At 39.7% G+C, this 16061-nt stretch overlaps 1 protein-coding gene across 1 annotated transcript in view; it reads right to left on the bottom strand.

The window, feature by feature from the left end:
- Window positions 1-731: 731 nt before the first annotated feature.
- The window catches only part of LOC149452337 (uncharacterized), a 32550-nt gene continuing 17220 nt past the window's right edge, over window positions 732-16061 (bottom strand). The window contains exons 3-6 of the mRNA XM_089689515.1: window positions 13622-13733; window positions 12198-12305; window positions 7551-7662; window positions 732-3012 (exon numbers count right to left, since the gene is read on the bottom strand). Of these exons, the coding sequence (XP_089545641.1) occupies window positions 2899-3012; window positions 7551-7662; window positions 12198-12305; window positions 13622-13731 (444 nt within the window). The 5' untranslated portion in view covers window positions 13732-13733 and the 3' untranslated portion in view covers window positions 732-2898. The remainder of the gene's footprint in view (window positions 3013-7550; window positions 7663-12197; window positions 12306-13621; window positions 13734-16061) is intronic.

The raw sequence follows: 16061 nt of genomic DNA, 5'->3' as shown, positions 1-16061 counted from the left end.
CTTGTGTGATTGGCTCATTGATTTTCCTTGAAATCTGCACTAAGCTACATATCAGATTTTGAGCATCCCTAGCAACAAGAATGTCATTTTTGATGAGATACAGATTCCATACACTTTGCACATGAACACAAACAGCTATTCCTTCAGAATAACAAAAGGTAGGACTCTAACAAAGTTTGCCAAAACCCTTGCAATGTACATGATGACTTAGAGACAAATCTTTTTTTTTTTTTTTTCAACAAAATTGGAGTTACTCTCTAAGTGTATGTAAAGCCTAACTCTTTTATTTGCTCCCTTTTGGTGTGTTTAATATCTAGAGCTCATTCAGATGAGCATTAACACGTCCTGCTGAGCCAATATTTTCTACGTCTGCATTCAGCTTGGAGCTGCATGCACATAGCCAAGTGTCAAAATTTGACATGCGTCCAGGAACAGGTGCATGGATAAGACAGCGAAGAGGATTCCTCCATCCACCTCACTTGTGTGGATGGGGGGAATCCATTTGTTTTTTTCTTTGTTAGAAATAAAACAGTCATTCTATGGATAGCCTTATGATTGGCAAGCTGCAATGTATATTTTTTCCTTGGGGTTATGTACCATTTAAGTTCCCAAGCTTTAAATGTGTGACCCAGCGGCTAATGTTCATATAGTCATTTTATCCACAGTTCTAGAAAGAGATTGTGCTATATGTAGTTGATTGTTTTTGAATAAACCACCTCTAGACCATCAAATCAATTCAGTTAAATCACTTTATTAGACATTTGATTTCATGATTCATAAGACAGTTTGAGGTCACAGTGAGAAGAGGATGTCCTGCATTCCTTCACTCACGGGCAGAAAGTCCCATTACCCATCCCATTTTGTGAGGTTTAAAGCATAACATTTAACAAAAATTGTAATAAATGTGCCCCTTCTTCTCAGCAGAATAAGAATACATTGCTGGTTTTTCTGGAGTATGATTTAAAAGAAAGTATCGCCTTTATTCACAGTCCCAAAGTATTCCCCCTGCCAGTTGTGTTTGAGAGGGCTGGTCCCCTGAATCTTCTTTTCTTGCTGGTTACCAATGGTCCTGCATTGTACATGATAATGTAGACATTCCAGCTCAGGCTTAAGTTATACTCTGTATTATATCATCCCCAAGCAAAATTTGCATTACATTCTTCATATGCTAGGAAAGGAGGGGGTTAAAATTATTTTTTTTTATGCCAGCGCAGAGTTCCGCTTATCATTCACTTGGTCCTAAGCACATTGCATGATGACATGAAACCCCAATGAATGAATAGAATGGATATTATCACAAAACACAGCTTGTTTGCCTGTACTGTATGTGTGCATCAGGATCCCTGCTTTGTAAATGATGATTTGTGGGGGGGAGGGTCACTACTTATTTTTGTGGCCAGCACAGAGTTCCACTGTAAGTTTTATGACCCTGCGCACTATAAGCAACACCATCTCTTATTAAATGTTATCCAACATCGGTTTGACATAAATAGTAAATTGTTCTGATACATTATAACAATTCAGATGTAGATGTTATATCTTTTCATAGGATGAGCTGACCTAACCTTTGAATGTGAGAGCTCAATTTAGACCTCATCCCTCCTAGCAATGCTACAAATCTGGCCTCTCTATTCTTCCTCTGAAACTGCTAGTTAACTGGCTGTCCTGCTGATCCAATTGATATATTACAGTTTGATTCACTGCTCCGGAACAAGAATGCAGATGAAAAAGTCAGAGAAAAATAGAGAACATATTTTATATTAGGTTTGGATTAGGGCTGGACTCACACCACATGTGATGTGTTTAGCACATTTTTTGCCTTGACATATGCATAAAGCTTTAACATGCTCCTAGGCATTAAGATTCCTTTGAAGCAAAAGGATCAGCATGATGGGCAGGCAACTAGCATTTTAAGAAAGATCAACAATTGCAGCCTATGTGTGTTTTTTTTTTATCAGTACAGGTTTCCTGAGAGAAATGTCATGTAAGGGACATGGTTAGCTGAATCGGGGTCAGTTGTTCCCATGGAAAGAGGCAGCAATGAAAACTGGCTTTGTGGCACGTAAAGCATATTAGAACTTTTTACAACCTAACCTATTTTCAAAAGTGACAAGTCCTCGTTAAAGGATCAGTCAACCCAAACCTAAAATATTAGGATTTTAGTTAGGACACATGTTTATCTGCAGTCTTCAGTCGTTTTAGTTAATTTGTGTTATATAAGTGCTAATAAATACTTTCAAGGGTGTTGACCCAATCACAATGTATTTTTGCTGTGCAAAAGCATAAAGCACTTCATGGGGCAGGGATAGGAACATTGCAGTGTAGTTATTAAAGGGAACAAGTGTGCTAAAAATGCCCATTCTACATCATCCTTATATAGTGACCGGCAGTTTCAATCAGCCACCTGTTCTTGTGCTTTTCAGGGAGTAGTGAGCTTTCCCTGCCACAGTCCCCAGCTCTCCCCATGTTTGTCATGGAGTCTCACTTTTCTTTCTGCGTTCTTAGTAATATTAAATCAATAAAAAGTTAAACAGGAAGTGGGAGTCCCTTTCAAGGACCATGATTGGCAGACCTTGATAGGAACTATAGTGCGGTGATCTTCCCTATTAGAACCTGATAGGTTATTAGTCCTGCCAGCATCCATAAAAACTGAAATATTAAATTAGCCAAGCTGACCTTGCAAAATCCAAGTACAAGTACACCATCCTTATTGAATATGGCTAAACATATACACAGTACATTAAAGGAAGTTAGCTAGCAACCACCCAGTTTAAACATTTGTCATATAAAACATTCAGTGACCCAGCACTATATGAAAAGTTAAATATAAAAAGGAGATTCCGAGTTTGAATGGCACCGCCGGGGTGGCACGCATCGACCAGAGTCCTGCCTTGGCCTTTATAATCTTCCTATGCTGTCAAGTCCCAGCTTGATAAGGAACCCACAAACTGCAGCCAGCGCAGCCAGAAACAGAAGACTGGGGCAGATCCTGCCTAGTTCCGACCGGTATACCTGTGTGCAAGAGAAACATTAGTTCAATAGGGCATGTCTAAAATAAAACTGTGCTGATTTTATAAATAACAACATACAATGCAATTACTGTCAGCAGGATTAACAGCTCTCTGCTTCCCCCTTCCAGCAGTGGTTCAGCAGCTCAGCACCACAATGCCTGCAGCTGGAGCAGTCAGTAAGGGCTTTCTTAAAGTGTTACTAAACCCACAACAGTAAAATCAGTCTGTATATGCAGTAAAACATGCTTGCTATACTCACTGTGGAACCCATGGGGTTAATCCTCCACATTGTGTAAAAAGGATGTTTGATCCTATCTTCTCTGATCATTCCCTCCTTTCATAGTCCCCAATCTATTCCCTGACAGAAGAGAGCCTTGAGGGCAAGCTGCACATGATCAGTTTGGTGTGTATTGCTAGAGAGGTTTTTTTTCTTGGGAGAGTGCATGTGATCAGTACAGGGCCAATCACCACTGTCCAGACAGAGGGTCAGGAGTCCTGCAGCCTCAAAGGACAATCATGGGAAAATGAAAACTCCTCCTACAAGCTTTAACCAGTACTCAGTTGGACACTGATAAACATCACATGACTGCTCTAACTACTGATGGAAAAAAAGGTATTTAGCAGTTTATGTTTACTAATGCCAGAGCTCTGACTTTGCAGCTCAGGTTGAAATGGAAGCAGATTATGGCTAGGATTAGGGCTCTCTTGACATAGGGCAGAAGTACTTTTTGAAATGAAAAGAATGTATTGACACCTTAGTGAGTGATATTAAGTTAAAGCAAAACTAAACCCTCCTATCCTTTACATTCAAGGAAGCTGCCAACCTAGTCTTTGTTTGCTCTGCACCTCTGTTGCACACAGAATGGCATGCCTTTAGTGATTGAATTATGCTGCCTAGGCAGAGGAGGAGGAGGATGTTCCATAGGCAGCAGGACGTTCGATGGGTGTACCAAACATAGAGCCAAGATAGATGAGGCACTTGTGAAATCCTCACTTTCAGTCCAAAACTATGATGGGCAACCATTTGGAGAGCACTGGAGAGAGTGGCCTGAGCTCAGTAAGGTGCAGTTGTGTTCAAAATAATAGCAGTGTGTTGAAAAAAGTGAATAAAGCTCAAAATCCTTCTAATAGCTTTTATTTCCATACACACAAATGCATTGGGAACACTACAAATTCTATTCCAAATCAAAACATGAAGAAAATATATCAAATTTGTGTTGTTCCTCTAAAAAAAATTGCTATTTTTTTGAACAGTCTAATATTCACTTTTCTTCAGTGTTTGTATTCTTTACAAACTCAAACAGTCACTATATAAACTGAAAAATGTTTGAAGATTTTGCTTTCCTTTCAATCACTTAATGAATATTTAGTTGTATAAGCACTGTTTCTGAGAACTGCTGTACATCTGTGTTGCATGGAGTCAACCAACTTCTGGCACCTGTGAACAGGTATTCCAGCCCAGGATGATTGGACTACGTTCCACAGTTCTTCTCTATTTCTTGGTTTTGCCTCAGAAACTGCATTTTTGATGTCACCCCACAAGTTTTCTATTGGATTAAGATCCGGGGATTGGGCTGGCCACTCCATAACGTCAATCTTGTTGGTCTGGAACCAAGATGTTGCACGTTTACTGGTGTGTTTGGGGTCGTTGTCTTGTTGGAACACCCATTTCAAGGGCATTTCCTCTTCAGCATAATGCAGCATGACCTCTTCAAGTATTCTGATGTATTCAAACTGATCCATGATCCCTGGTATGCGATAAATAGGCCCAACACCGTAGTATGAGAAACATCCACATATCATGATGCTTGCGCAACCATGCTTCACTGTCTTCACAGTGTACTGTGGCTTGAATTCAGTGTTTGGGGGTCGTCTGACAAACTGTCTCCGGCCACTAGACCCAAAAAGAACAATCTTACTTTCATCAGTCCACAAAATGTTGCGCCATTTCTCTTTAGGCCAGTCAATGTGCTCTTTGGCAAATTGTAACCTCTTCAGCACGTCTTTTTTTCAACAGTGGGACTTTGCGGGGGCTTCTTGCAGATATCTTGGCTTCACATAGGCGTCTTCTAATTGTAACAGTACTCACAGGTAACTTTAGACCTTCTTTGATCTTCCTGGAGCTGATTGTTGGCTGAGTCCTTGCTATTTTGGCTATTTTTCTTTCCATTCAAATGGTAGTTTTTCGCTTTCTTCCACGTCTTTCAGGTTTTGGTTGCCATTTTAAAGCATTTGCGATCATTTTAGCTGGGCAGCCTATCATTTTCTGCACTGCTTTATATGTTTTCCCCTCTCCAATCAACGTTTTAATCAAGGTACGCTGTTCTTCTGAACAATGTCTGGAACTACCCATTTTCCTCAGAATTTCAGAGAGAAATGCACTGTAACCAGCATGTACAACATTTGCTGCCTTCCTTCCTTAAATAAGGGCAATAATTGCCACTTGTTTTTCAAAGAATGAATGACCTCACTAATAGAACTCCACACTGCTATTATTTTGAACATGCCCCTTTCAATTAGTGATTCAATTACACAGAATCAGCAGCATGCAAGTCATGACTGTTGGGTCTGTTGGATTTCTATTACTCTACTACACCTGCTAGTAAATTATTTGCCATGTAGAAATATCATTTCTACCAAAAACAGTGATTGATCAGGTTAGTGATGTCTGACTGCTATTATTTTGAACACAACTGTAGATGATCAATATACTTTATGTTTAACAATGTTTTTGGGTTTAGCTCTGACAGTATATGCCTGGCAACACCTCTAAACATTCAAAGCCTGTTAAATAGTTTGAGGGTGATAACAAATTCACTTTAAAGAGGCACTGCTGCCAGACCATTAATTTCACCAAAAATCTGCCCATAAGTTTACAGTGTATTTAATTGTATTTTAGGCATGTTACTAGCCTTTAAAAGCTCCTCTGTGTAGACATCTAAGGCCCCGAAACTGCTGCTGGGTGCCACCATCTTGGGTGTGATGGCAGCAGCCCCAGCAGATTTAGTGCTGTCACTCAACTGACATCTATAGCATTCCCCTTTGCTCCTCCCTCGGCTGCTACATCAAAACGTTATGTAGGGAGGTGAGGGTCAGAAGAGCTGGACCAGCACAGAGAGTAATTAGACACTCCCACAAGCCTCCCTTGTGTAGACATGCAAGGCCCTGAGACTGCTGTTAGTGCCATCATCTTGAATGTGAAGTCACCAGCCTCAGCAGATTTAGAGATGTCACTGGACTGACATCTATAGCATTCCCCTTTGCTCTTCCATCAGCTGCTATTAAAAAAAAAAAAAGTAATGTAGGGAGGTGAGGGGCAACAGAGCAGGGCGGGCACAGAGAGTAATTAGACACTCCCAGAGGGACAGAGGGCTGTGGTTTGCAGAGAGGGAGTGGTTATGCTAGGAAATTGACTCTTCCTGGATTAGTTACATTCTCTAGCAAGTTCACAGGCACATTGCAAATGAATAAAAATAATTTATAAAAAAGAAAAAAAAAACTAAGTAAGTATTTAACATACTTATTTTATCTGTGTTTTACCTGCAATTTTTTAAGTTGGTGACAGAGTCTCTTCAAGGAATATTTAGCATAGTGAATGCCAGGAAGTTGGTGACAGGGTCTCTTCATGGAATATTCAGCATACATGTACTGCCAGGAAGTTGCCTTGGTAGCCTTAGGGGGTCATTGAAAACCCATGGCCACACAAATACACGGTGTCCTTGGCACAAACGTACCCGTTGTGCCAATAAATCCAGTTCAAGTATCAGCACACATAATCTGTGTATATATGGTGATACTTGATAGTTGAGTCATTGTGGGGCTTTCCAGTCTAGCCTGTTGTGCAGGGTGAGAGCAAACACAAACACCTCTCTGTATCAGCATTGCTTGTGAAATTCGAGCATAGGAAGACATTGTTGAGAACTCACTGACATCTATCATATACAATATAGACCAAAAGTATAATATGAACTATACAATTTTTTATTGGACCAATTTTTTTTTTTTATTTAATTTTGTCCTTATGTTATAACTGAGAATCATATGCATTCAGTTGTCCTGGGTCTAAGCATTATTGGTTTCCACCATCCAAATGCTGACTTTCTGAGTTTGTACACCACCTGTGCTCATTATTAGGGATTCCCACCATCTCTGTTCTGTGTTTCGGGGTCTGCACACATGCTGTGTCCATTATGAGGAGGTGCCATCATTCCTGTGCGGAGTCCCCAGGTCTGCACACCTGATGTGCCCATTATGACGAGTTCTCCCTATCCCTGCTGTTTTTACATTTTTGTATATTATAGGGAAAGTAACAGGAAGAGTTAGAACACCAAAAACTCTCAGTTGGCCATAAAAAAAGGAATGGGAACTTTGACAGGGAGAGCTTGTTGTTGGCGTATCCAAGACATATAAGGAACTAGAGGCTGACTCATCCCAACAGGCTTCCACTTATAACTAAAACAACAATTTTGGGTGGATTGGCCCTTTCTTTGGTCAATTTAAATATATGCATTTAATAAATGGGACTATTAAATACAGTACCAGGCTTGTTCTACCAGGAGTTGAGGTCACACCATGATCCACACGGCTTGTAAAATTCTTAACACTTCTTAAAACACTCAAAACAAAAGCTTGGCAAGTGCTGAAGATTCTCCTGCGAAATACAGAGAAAAGTTCACAAAATAAACAATAAATAGCTACTGGAATCTGCCATCTAAAACCCACAAAGACTCCTTATTAATAAAAGGTGGATCATGTTTAGGGTCTTTGCCAATAGGCTTTGAAATTGCTCATGACATCAGTTTGAGATACTGTATATCCAAGATCACTCAGAATTCATTGACAGGTAAGTATGGGAATACAAATCACATCTGAAGAAGGCCAGAGGCACCGATCAATGAATTCTGAATGATCTCTGAAAACCCCTAAACTGATGTGATCGATATAGCCTGCCATCACAGACCCTAAGGATAGGTTCACACTTGAGCTTCTTCTAGCATTTTTGAAGCTTTTTTTTTATATGAGTTTGTACATGTGTCTTCCAGGCTTGAGTGTTTTTGCTTTAGTCAATTGAAAGCTAGTTACTAGGAAAAAGGCAAGAAATTGCAAGAAAAGTATGATACACGTGTTTTTCAGACACTTCCATCAAAGTCTAAAATGGATCAAAATGGCAAAATGCTGTCCCAAAGAACTTCATGTACTTTTGCTAAGATCAGGTGTGAACAGGCACCCTAGGATACAATAGGAATCCTCATTTTGGGTGTTGAAGCGCATCAAGTAAAGTGTGTTTTTATTTTAATGTGACTGATTATATGCTACCTATACCATATAAACATCTCCAAGCATGTAACAAGTGAAATAAATTAAAAAATAAAAATTGTAAAATAAAATAGTCCAAAATAAAAATCAGTGCAACCATAAGAAATATGTCCTTCAAAAATTGTATAGTCACTCAGTGAAAGTTCCAAAAATCCTGGTGTTGAAGCCTTCCAAGTGGCTCCCCCGGACAAAAGAAATTTTTGAAGGACATATTTCTTATGGCTGCACTGATTTTTATTTTGGACTATTTTATTTTACAATTTTTATTTTTGAACTTATTTCACTTGTTACATGCTTGGAGATGTTTATATGGTATAGGTAGCATATAATCAGTCCCATATTGTCACACTTTTAGGGTGAAAGTGTTTTATATCTGCTATTGGGTATACTTTGATTTAGATTTATTGAGGGGATACCGTAAATTTAGCTACTGTTTTTATTTTTAATTTGAATTCTAGTGTTTTGCCCAGACTACAATATGTCTGAGTATTAGAAGAAAGCAAAAGTGAATTATCGAACTTTTCCTACCTGTACAGCAAAATGGTAGACTGAGATAGCAGCACATCCACCACCCATTTTTTCATGAGCTTTATTAACCTTTTGTTTGCTTTTATGTCGGTGAATTGCAGGTTATGTAAAACAGTGTTTCATGAGCGTAGCAACAGCAAGAGCAAATATTTTGCAATAGAAATTATATAGACCACAAGTGTACCTACAGAGAATAAAAGCAGAAGGTAAACAGAATTATCTTCCAACTAATGTGTTTCCATTTGGCTGCTTTCACTGGTTAAAGTGTAGGATCTTAAATACAGCTCATATAAAGCTGTTTATTTCAGCTATACGCTTAAAGTAGTATTAATCCCTCAGAGTTTTTCAGTTTAATACATTTAGCACAATAAAATAAACACTCCCCATTAAACTCTTTGTTAAAATTCTTACTTCAGCACCTGCAGTTTATAACTTTCAATGTGGCTGGCTCCTGCTCTTACTGTGCTGCTTCCCTGAACTTCTGTTCTTCACAGGAAAGAGTTAACAGTGGATAGTGCAGTCTGGAGCCACTCCACTATGCCTAGTACACATGATGAGAAAAGTGGACAAAAAAATACCGCTTTCGGGGCGATTGTCCAATAATCTGATCGTTAGTACACAGATTTCAAGAGCCGATCATGATAGTTCATACAAAATTACCCAAAGGGACAAGCACAAAAAATTTTCTTGTACAGAACAATTTTCATTTCATTTGCCTGTAAAGAAAAAAAATCAAGTGACCAAGACTGCACATGCTCAGAAACAAAAGAATACAATACATCATCTTGGGAAGTTGTATTCTTTCTCACGAGAATTTTCTTAACTTTATTAACCTATTTATTTTTGATATGAGACTAGCATGCAAAAAAAAACAAAAAACGGACAATCCTTCGTCTAATACTCTCATCGTGTGTTCGGGGCTTTAGTCTGGAGAAGGGACAAGGGAGGAGCAGGGGAGTTCCTTGCTATCCTAAGCTACAGAGCTGTGTGTTTCTATTGGTGCTCACATTGTAAGAAGACACAACTCTAGTCCCTGTATGTAAGGGTATCATAGGATGCTGCAAGAGAAAGGAGCTATCCTGGTCATGGCACCAGCTTAAACTGGAACATAGTGATTAAACTAGCTGTTGAAAGGGCTTTAAATACTGAGGCTTTAATATCACTTTAAGGCCTGGTTCCATTTCGCAGTGTGTTTTTACTGCGTTTTTTCTTTCAGCTTTCTTTTTGTTAAAGTGGAATTTTTCTTGTTGCTTGGCAGAAACAAAAATGCATAACGTGGCAAAAATGCAACAAAAATGTAGCAAGAGCATACTATGTGCGTTTCAGCAGCAGGGGCAGACTGACCATTTGGAAACTCGGGCCCGGGGTCAATAGGGGGCCCCATGAGATGTCCCTGGTACCTTTTTCATAGGCTTTTTTTAGTTTGGGCAAGGACACAGGGGCCCCATGATCCCCTATTGTCCGGGGGCCCCATGAGTTATCAGTCCGCCCCTGTACAGCAGCTTCTCCATTGAAATCTATTGTAGTAAAAATTCTGCTTTTTGCGTTTAAAAAAAGTCCCTTTCCAAAAACACAGCAGCTCAAAAAAACAGATGTGAAGCACTAAATAACGCATTGGTGTGAACTAGGTTTATGTTAGACCTACTTTTACATCTTGTTCACACTAGCTTGCATGGTAAAACACAGCATTTTACCATGTGCACAGCTGTCATGTGAGCTCCTGCAGGGGACGGCGTGATGCACATTTACTTTTTATTTAATATTTTTTTTTATTCAAGTCTCCACACAGCAGCACTGTGACATGCAGTGACATCCAGTACACTGCAAAAAAAATTCACAAAAAGTGGTAGTCACCGCACAAAGTTCACATGAAACAATAGAATGGGGAAGGGAAAAAGAGATCTCTGTCATTTTAACCGCGGCATTGGATGAGGTGGAGATTGTGATAACACCAGCCTTCTTATCCACACTTGTCCACTCAGGCAGTGACTTGTATTCATTGAAAATATATGTTCTGTAAGTGGCAGCAATGTTGAAAGCGTGACCCTGTGTGGTTACTATGCAGAGGGGCAGCTGCTTGGCACAAAACCTGGAAGATTCAGGCGAACACTGTTGTAAGCTGACTATTACAGTGATTGTAGTCTACTGCAGCGGCCCATCAGGTATGAGATATGCATATTAATTTTGGTCCCAGCTGGTCCAATGTAACCATGCAATAATGATCATACCTAGACTACGGCTTTACATTTTTAAATAACTGCTGATGTTGATAAAAGGAATCAAGGCAAATGACCAGAATGGTTGGAGCTGACATAATTCCGATGGGATATCAGATCACCATCCTTTACAACTGTGGTAAGCAGAACATCTCAGCACATTCAACACAAGAAACGTAGGGATTGATGGACTACAACAACAGCAAAAGACCATGTCGGGCTCATTCCTGTCACTAAGATAGAAAGCTGAGTTTGCAATGGACAGAAGCCCAGCAAAACTGTTGAAGCCTAGAAAAATGTAGCCTGGTCTAATGAATCTCCATGTAAAGGTACACAGTTGGTAGACCAGCCACCAGATCTAGACTCAATACAATACCTTTGTGATCAGTGTGAATGTGAAGCTGACAAATCTGGAGAATTTCATGATGGAATCATATCAACATAGACCTGAATCTTCAAAGAAACTTCCTCCTTTCACTTCTATGACAGGCTGTACCCTCCCAACTTCAGCTCCCCAGCCATGGGAAAACGCAGTTTTTTTTACGCTGGGCATATTTAATGCATATATACATCTGTGTGCATGAGGCCTAAAGCTGAACTCTAGGTATAATCCTAATTGCATTTAGTTACATTGGTCCGACGAGTGAGCGACTCCCTGTGGTCAGAATGCAGGGGGCAGCCACACAGCACAGGTCCTGGAAGATTGTGGCAATTACTGTAGAAGTGGTCCCTCGGGTATGAGGTATGCATACTTGCACTGATCCAAAATAGACATACCTGGAGTTCAGCTTTAATCTGAAGCTAGGAAAGTCCAAAAAATTTGGCACTAGTTTCAGAGGGGTGCACATAGCAGGGGTTTCTTCCTAGTAAGGAAAGTACAGCACTTCTGCTTTAAAAAGTTCAAAAGAGGATGACAGTTTGGTTTTAAACATAACAAGGATAATTAGTATTGTTTTGTTATACATTTCATGGGCTGACCTTTGTAACGGGTCTCAGCGTCACCATCGAAGCCATAAAATAAAAATCTCTTTCTTAAACAAACACTACACAACCAAAGTAAACAGTAACATGGACCTATCTGCAGATACTGATTCCACACAGCACTTGTAAACAGGTCCTTACGTACATTGATTCACGGATAATGTGCGCCATCTTGTTTGGGATCCTTGCCTCGTATGCTGTGTTGAATTCATCGCCAATGACTGCCAACCTCTGACCGATCTGCACAGCAGAACTGTAAAGGGAAAAAATCATGTGGTCATGGGACCTTGTAGCTTCATTCGCAACCATACCCAAAGCCTGTGAGCCCAGGGATCATGGCCTTACCCCTTGGAGGTGCATCATCAATTTATAGGAGGCTTACAGAAGAAATCTGCTGGAAAGGGCACCATGTCATTATAACATTCTCTGTAGCATTCAGGCCCCTTCCACTGTCTAAGGAAGAAAAGTGGGAAGGGGACGAATGATAGAAAGGAAAAGAGGAAAAATTATGTATGCAAACATGTTTTACAAAATAAAGGTTAGTGCAGGAAATGGGACAGGCCAACCTGAAGTATGCCTTTATGTTTTCATCGTTACTTTGATGGCAGTGGAACTTCCACAGAGGACTGTATAAAGCAGGCTGACACTGGCTGGATGAGAATCAAGCATCACCCTGGATACAGGTGGAGCTATATCTACCATTGGCTACCCTTGGGCCTTTGCCTAGGATATGAAGGTCATAAAGAGGCACATGGAACCAAAAATGTTTTTCATAATTTTATTGTTCCTGTCTCGCTATCTCTAAGCACTTGTAGTTAAATCCAGCAAAAAACAAAAAGTGCAGAGAGAATGATGCAGAGGCTACTCAGAGGAGTAACAAGACTTTCTGAAGCTAGAGTATGCCACCTCTCTTTTGCTTAGTGCTCAGTAATGTTCAATAATAGCCTGGTGTATAAAAACCTGCTGCCTCCAATAACACATCCTAGTTATACTTTTTGCATAAGTAGAGGTGTCTATACAAGATGATTTCACCAGTACGATATTTAAATGCAGCCCTACATACAGAACAGGTATATACATGACCACTCCTTTATAGCTAGGACTATGGTTCTTGGTACACCATCACCTGACCCTTGTGAATATGCAGGCCAGGTACTCCTGTGTAGCAGACAAGAATGTTGTAACCAGAGGCATTGGGTCGTCCCTGAAACCCTGTAACTATTTTCCTAAATCTGACTGCAGTGGTATTGTATAAACCTAGATTTATGTACTCAAAGTGGGCAACTAGACTACAGTCCTACTCCATTGTTTCTTGGGTGGCCTTAGATGTTTGTTGATTTGTTTCACTCAAAAAGTTGTCCATAAAAGAGGAGTTTGTGAGAAAGCAAAATGCCTGTGTGAGAAGCCTGAGAGGGAAGCATGGCCACATACCCATTTCTAGTCACTGAACAGAACAGAACAGAACATCCCTAGAATCAGTACATAGCCCAGGAAATGGAGAATAAAAGCTTCCATTAGGGGGTTCTCTATAGGCATGATGTGAGGAGTTCTCTTTAAGTGAGGACATACCTGGGATTGGAGGTATCAGAGCTGAGGAGGGACCGTTGCTGCCTGCTGACATGTCTGTGGGAGCCAACATAACAGTTAGATGTGATATTTCCTGAGATGTGTTGGGACATTTCTGTAAAAAAAACACAAAGGAGTCATGGTAAAGTAAAATTTCGGAAAGATTTATTAAAAAGTTAGTTTAGTTTTGTTTTTAAATAAATAATTATTTAATATATTTTCCATAGAATGTGTCCTGATATGAACCACCTGTAATCTTTGCACAGCAGCACAAAACTGACTTGGAGGAAAAGCATTTGAGCCAATCTGTGATCTACTACATTGCACAGGGTTCTCAGACTATTTATTTAAAACATGCTTGCAGGAAGGAAGAGCACAGGTATGACCACATGTGGCCTAATCACAGGTTGGGGATTTGTCCGGGATCAGAATTATCACCTAATTGCAAGGTAGTCAATAGCAGAGGTCGAGGACATGGCTGCGGTATCTGTCAGGATCCCCAGGCTGGCTCAACAGCCTTTTGCCATTAACCACTTCCCATCTGGCCCATGTACATAAATGGCCGGATAGGAGCAGGTGGCCATTTATAAACGTCCTCCCGCTTCCCTGCCTGTGCACGCTCCCTGGAGCACTGATCGCTGTACGGGACCTCAGTGTGATGTTCTGATCATGTAATCACTGATTGGCCAATCAGTGATCACATGAATAGTAGTAGGCAAGATGTCACTTCTGACATCATTGCTTACTACTAGTGAAATCTGTGAATGATCACAGAGGTCACATGGTACAAGGCTATTCACAACAGCCTTGTACCATGTGACAAGCTGTGACCAATCACAGCTTTCACAGTATTTCTCAATGGCTGCAAGAATGCAGACAGAGAGAAGGAGAAATGATTGCTTTTACAGCCTTTATGGCTGTAAAAGCAATCAGTGTAAAAAAAAAAGAAAAAAAAAATCACCCCCCCACAGGTAGTACAGTGTACTGCTAGGGTGACAGTATGTTAACCCCTCCTCCCCCCCAAAAAAAAAAACCCATAAATAATATAAAAAAATAAAATAAAATGTAAAAATTTTTAAAAATTATAATTTTTGGTTATAAACTAACTTGGGTTAGTTTTTTTACTAAAAAGATAGCTGAATACATTTTGGCCAAGATTTATGAAGAAAGATTATTTATTTGCAAACTTTTATAAGAAAAACACTTTTTTTTTCAAAATGTTTGGACTTTTTCATTTATATAGCAAAACAATAAAAATCCCAGTGGTGAATAAATACCACCAAAATAAAGTTTTATCTGTCTCAAAAAAATGCTAAAAAATTCATATGGGTACAGTGTTGCATGACTGCACAATTGTCATTCAAAGTGTGAAAGCGCTGAAAGCTGAAAATTGGCCTGGACAGGAAGGGGGTGAAAGTGTCCAGACTTGAAGTGGTTAATATCGATCACCAATTTTTTTGATTCAGCTATGTGTTTAGGAGTTTACTTTGAAATCAGTTTTAAGGTATACAGAAAATAGATACAGAAACAAAAGCTGTGAGGCAGGATTCTTGCTTTACAAGGTTTTAAATGACTAAGAACAGGTACTGCAAACTACCTACTATTACCTTTGTTAATGTAAAAAAAAGCCTAGTTCGTGTACCCCTCTGATTATGGTTTCACTCTGCTACTAAGGGCTAGATTTCCCAGTCTTTTAGACCAAGCCCCATGCTATCCCACTGTACAATGACAGTATCCTCACTGGTCAAGCTCACTGAGAAATAGGGAAGGCATATGAGTGGAGCTTAGATTCAGATTAAGCTGTGGCTAAAAAACAAGAGGAATACCAGAATAACAGGGGTGAACAAAAGTGGCCTTTCTAATACAACTATATTATCAGACAACGTACCTTGCCTACTCTCAGTCATAACATTTACTTTTTAAAAGTTGAAAAAAGCTGACAAGGCAAAAAATGGTATTGTTGGTTTACAGCTTTGTATTACCAGACAGTTCTTCAGTGTTATTTTTTTAATATGTCATTTAAAATTTAAACAATTTATTTCTTTTAGCATTCATTCACACCAGCCTGCACGCTAAAAATGTGTGTTCTGGTTTGTGATGTGTGTATGTTGGCACCATACCACAAGAGTTGTGCTGTGTAAACATTCACACATGCTGCACTTTTACTCAGCACACACAATGCATGTGTATGGTGTGAACAAAGCACACAGAGAACAAGTGCTTTCTATGTGCCCCTGCCATGGGCTTGGGTTATTGCATGCAGATCAATGCAGCTCATTGGATGTGGTGTGAATGAGCCCCAGCAGGCCATGGTTTTTTTTTTGTTTTTGAGGTTTTTTTGTTTTTTGTTTTTGAGGTTTTTTTTTTAATGGAAAGTAAATAAATAAATATGTAATATATACTAAGCAGCTGATATACTGACCCCTCCCTCCCCTCCTGTCTG

Source organism: Staurois parvus, unplaced genomic scaffold (assembly GCF_062004578.1).
Source record: "Staurois parvus isolate SC_StPar_1 unplaced genomic scaffold, SC_StPar_1.0 ptg000479l, whole genome shotgun sequence".
NCBI lineage: Eukaryota > Metazoa > Chordata > Amphibia > Anura > Ranidae > Staurois > Staurois parvus.
Note: the sequence above shows the minus strand (reverse complement) of the source record. Positions and strands in the feature narration are given on the sequence as shown.